The sequence below is a fragment of the Cebidichthys violaceus genome, unplaced genomic scaffold, assembly GCF_023349555.1.
Source record: "Cebidichthys violaceus isolate CVI_PGR_0920_01 unplaced genomic scaffold, fCebVio1.0.p SCAF_41, whole genome shotgun sequence".
NCBI lineage: Eukaryota > Metazoa > Chordata > Actinopteri > Perciformes > Stichaeidae > Cebidichthys > Cebidichthys violaceus.
In genome coordinates, this window is record NW_027176606.1 from 1,531,088 (window position 1) to 1,536,116 (window position 5,029).

The 5,029-nt window shown below is 43.0% G+C and overlaps 1 protein-coding gene across 1 annotated transcript in view; it reads left to right on the forward strand.

Moving 5' to 3' along the window:
* ndrg2 (NDRG family member 2) overlaps positions 1-4,767 on the forward strand; it is an 8,819-nt gene extending 4,052 nt beyond the window's left edge. The window contains exons 7-15 of the mRNA XM_068728187.1: positions 98-184; positions 406-462; positions 563-666; positions 745-783; positions 888-939; positions 1,063-1,110; positions 1,226-1,261; positions 1,703-1,754; positions 1,886-4,767. Coding sequence (XP_068584288.1) covers positions 98-184; positions 406-462; positions 563-666; positions 745-783; positions 888-939; positions 1,063-1,110; positions 1,226-1,261; positions 1,703-1,754; positions 1,886-2,049 — 639 coding nt within the window. The 3' untranslated portion in view covers positions 2,050-4,767. The remainder of the gene's footprint in view (positions 1-97; positions 185-405; positions 463-562; positions 667-744; positions 784-887; positions 940-1,062; positions 1,111-1,225; positions 1,262-1,702; positions 1,755-1,885) is intronic.
* The last annotated feature ends 262 nt before the right edge of the window (positions 4,768-5,029 follow it).

Here is a 5,029-nt window from a genome sequence, read left to right on the forward strand (position 1 = left end):
GACATCGTTTCTACACTTCTCCGTGAACATGAAATTGCGACGCTTATTCTTGTCAACCTTACCGTCCGTCTCTCTGCTGCTTCCTTCCTCTCGTCAGATTGCAAACCCAGATTCGGTGGAAGGCCTGGTTCTGGTCAACATCGACCCTAACGCCCGAGGATGGATAGACTGGGCCGCTCAGAAGGTACGTTATATCTTTCTCTTTCTCTCTTTCACGACTGTGCTCTCTCATTTTTTAATCTGGTTAGCCCCGATGCGACTTCTCTGCATATCTGTGGATATGAGATTACGTGACTCTGTGCATGCTCTGCGTCCCAGGGTAGTATTGATTATGTCATAGTTTATCACATTAAATGTACGAAGTGACGAGCGATCCCAATGATTCCTCCTCCTCTGCCTCTGTAGCTCAGCTCCGTGACGTCCTCCCTCACAGAGCAGATCCTGTCCCACCTCTTCAGTCAGGTACAAAGACATTAACGTCTCATTAAAATGCACATTTTGCATCGTTTTCTGATTGTCTTTGGGGTTGCAGTCGAACAAACGGTCTTATTTCTTCTTGCAGGAGGAGATGTCATCGAACACAGATCTAGTGCAGTCTCACAGAGAGCGCATCGCCAAAGCGTCTAATCTGGTCAACATGGAGCTCTTCTGGAAGACGTACAACAGGTAAAGACATCACAAGCGCTAATGAGCTCCGCACCAAATCAACAGCCAGCGTAATCGTCTCTTTTCCTTTCCCTCCAGCCGCAGAGACTTGAACATTGACCGCAACAACTCCTTCAAGTAAATACCCTCCAAAGTTTATACTTCATTTCTTATATATATATACTTTTTAAATCTAAATCTCTAAATTCCACCGTTCCAATCTCTCTGTCTGTTCTCCTCAGGTGTCCAGTGATGTTGGTGGTGGGCGATCAGGCTCCGTACGAGGAAGCTGCCGTAAGTGTCTAAAATGTTTCCCAGTGGGAACCTGAACAACTTGAAGTGTTCCTTATATTATCAGATTCATATCGACACAAAGATACCAGAGGTTTACTGTTGTCTCCCTTCTGTGGCCACTAGGTGGAGTGCAACAGCAAAATGGATCCAACAACAACTTCATTCCTAAAGGTAACAAAACCTGAATTCTTTCTTTTTTTGATCTGATTTCATTCCTTCCTCTCTAATTCCGTACACTTTATAGTGTCCTTGATTCTCACACACTCCTTCTCTCCGTCCTCCACAGATGGCTGATGCTGGTGGTCTCCCTCAGCTGACCCAGGTAACAACAACAACTCTTTCTGATACTCAAAAATCGTGGACGTTAAAGCTGCAAAGGTTATAGCGTTCAAACGTACCTGTTTAAATCAGCCACCACCAGGTGGTTGGCCTTCAGCAGAGAAACACTTGCTACCACTCTTAAGTTATGAACCAACGTTTGCCCAAATGAATGCATCAATTCTTCTTCGTGCACATGAATTGATGCATTGAAAAATAAGAGAAGCAGCGCACCGAGAATCAAATTGTTACCTGGTATTAGAAGTTCCATTTCTCCAAAAATCAACATAAAGAAGAAAACAAACCACTCTGGAAAAACAGAAGTGCTGAATGTTGTAGTCCTTTAAAATGGCTGCCGTGTTGGGTCGCCAAATTGCACTTTCCTAGTTCAGGAAATAACTGGTGATTGTACTGATTGAACCATTTCTTTTCTTTGTGTTTGCAGCCTGCTAAACTGACTGAGGCTTTCAAGTATTTCATCCAAGGAATGGGCTACAGTAAGTTCACTCGGTCTTCATTTTTTAGGGTTCGTCAACAATAACAATAACGCCATCTTTATCCTTTTTACATGTTGCACATTTGTTTCCATCGATTTCCAATCTATTTCTCTCCGCCCATCTCTCCACAGTGGCTTCGTCTTGCATGACCCGCCTGTCCCGCTCCCGCACCACCTCCCTCTCCTCCTCCTACTCCATGGATGGGTCCCGCTCTCGCTCCCGCACCCTGTCCCAGGGCTCGCAGGGCGGCCAGATGCCGCCGAGCCCCTCCCAAACGATGGAGGTGTCCTGCTGAAGAAAAAAAAAAAAAAAACGATAGCGAGAGAGTGTGAGTGAGAGCGAGTGAGGAGGGCGAAGGGAAAGGGGAAAAGACGAGGCGCGCCGATAATGTAGGAAAAAGAGGAATGGGTTACTTATTTGTTACTAATCAACTCCCACCATTTCCCACAAGAGGCAGAATAGGACTAGAGAGAGGGAGAGGGAGGGAGGAAGAGGAAGATTTCAGAGGAAGAACACAGCTCGCACCAGTCCTTCTCCTCACATCACCCTTCCAGCTGAAAACAAAGTGGATTGTGCTGTACAGTGAATACAAGAAGTGTAGACAAGAAGAGATTAATAGGCGGGGAAAGAACGGCCAGCGGCCCTCTCTCCCTCCTTCTGTTGGAGCCTCTGTCAGCCAATAGAGCCCTTTAATTTAGACAAGGAGGCCTATAGAGACCACACGCCTTGCATTAACCAATAGTAATAACTCCGAAAACGGTATTGTTGTCGACGCTGATGATGACGTTAATGATGATGATATTGAAGCCGATGATGATGGAATAGAAAAAAAACACAGTAACACCTTTTCTCTTTATTACACGATGAGCTTAAAAATACATAGATAAAACAACAAAAAAAAAGACTATAGCAGAGATACTTATAACAATGTGTGTCTACTACTTTTAAACTAGTTTTATATTTTAATTTCTTTTAATCTGATTTTATTTACTCATTTGTAACCTGCCTCGGCGAATGGTTGAAGCTGCTGATTGGCTTGACAGCCAATGAGAGCCATTGTAGTGACCACTTCCTCCTTGATGTTGCCAGGTTGTTTATGTCTTCCATTTGCCCCGTCTATACGTTTTTGTTTTCCCATCGGATTTGTTGATTTTGAAGTGGGCAGGAAGCTTTTTTTTTCTTCTTCTTATTTTGCTTTCAAAGACTTGGAAGTTGCATGCGTGGAATCAGCCCATATGAATATTGACTGGATAATATTTTTATTTTATATTCCGCTAATGAGTTGCGTGGATTTGTGTGTGTGCGCGCGCGCGCGCGAGTGTATGTTTGCTGTTTTTGTTTCCTTGGAGTGTTTAGTGAACTTGGCGGTAAGCACATGACAGACTGAGGGTGTTAGCTTTAGCTTTATCGCTAACGCTAGTCGCACGCTAAATAGTGCTTCCAATATTGCTGGCAGTCCGGCGCCGCGTGTCCGAATATATCCGCGCTCGCGTACAAACAGGGAGCGTCGCATCGCTAAGTAGCACGCTAGTATGGATATTGCATGTCGGTGTTGGGCGCGGCCAGAAGGGATCACTGTGTCTATCATCTGGGTTGTAATCTCTTAGCCTTGCCCGTGCATGGATACCTCCAAACAAACCCAGCTAGCATTACTTGAGTTCCTGTGCGATGTGAGGTTAAAACGAACACAAGCTCCTCCCTAGCTACAAGCTAACAAGAGAATTGTGTTGCGATGGTTGCGATGTGTATGTGTGTGTGTGTGTCCGAGGAAGTAAATGTAAGGCGTGTTTGAAGCGCTCGTATCGTGAAAGCACAACGGATGGATGCAGCAAAGTGGGCCAGGGTCCCATGGAAAAGTTTAGTAATTAAAATTTGAGACCAACAAAAAACCCCTGTGACTTATCGATGACAATGTACCAGCCCCTTCACTGCCAACACACTCCTTGAAACAACTAATCTGGAAGTGCAGCACATTCTTACTGCCAAAACCAAGACGAGGGCGACATTCTGCCATCAGAAATGCCGTGAGCATTTATAGTTGATCTAAATTCAACACAAAGCTGACCACTGCCCTACGACATGGAACCATTGGACTGACCTTGCTTTCAAAATGACCCAATCCTTGGAGCGTTTGTGCATTTGTAAGCGTGCCGGTTATGTGCACATATTTCTGTTCTGATGCAGCGTGGCATCTGATTTCTATTTTTTAATAAGCAGTATGATTTTTACGAGCCAGTTGGAGGTTGCTTGTTTCTTTCTCAGGCCGTCTATCGCTCCTTTCCGAACCCGGTTGATGAAGTAGAGATGGGCAATGACGACAGTGACAAGAAAGTCAGCGGAGGGCCTCAGATTTCGGCAATGACAACAATGATCTGTTTTATGTCACTTCGCATGTGGCAAACACAAATTGCTGTTTGGATTTGTGCTATAGGGTGTAAATGCCAAATGTGAACCGGGAATGCCGCCATGTTTTAGACACTTTTGTTGCTGTCCGAAGTGCTGAAGTGTAGAATGTAAATGCTCCTCCCAAACTTAAATTTAAAACTCACGCAACCAGGCATGGGAGCGTCTACCAAATAAGGGACAACGGGTGGAACTGAGAAAATGAAATTGCCAAATAAGGAATAGGATGGGTACTTATTTGTGGAGAGTTGAGCAGGGCTGTGTGATTGTAAATGCTTGTCCATTTTGTCTCTTAATTTTTACTTCGATCATATTTTTCTTTCCCCTCTATGTTTTGGGATTATTATTATCATTTTTTTTTTATCTCTGTGAAGTGTTAGTTTACCGTCCCGATGTGCTCACAAGTTAGTTAACCGTGTGTGTGATAGTTCTTGTGTAACTTTTTTTAGCATTAGAGCTGATAAGGGAAAATAATATAATAAACAATTAAAAAAAGATTAAAGGTAAAGAGAATACAATCAATTTTACTTGTCTGGCTAATTTCTCTGTGTAACACAATGAACATCCTAAAAAAAAGCAAACTTAAATATTAATAAAAGCTTAAGAGAAATATCCTGTCTCCTGTCTTGCATTTTCAATATGGGTTGATGTAAAGTAGGCAAGATTCATAATTTGTATTTGCTGGTCGGCTGTAGATCTCTGTCAGGTAAAAAAAACACAATAAAGATCTGCACATTATAATGCATAAGTACATCATAGTACAAAAATTGTAAAATGAGTGAGAATATTATTACATATCAGCATTAGCCTACATATATGTGTAAATGTAGCCTCTTGTAGGCTTTACATTTAGCATTGGATTCCATGTTTGT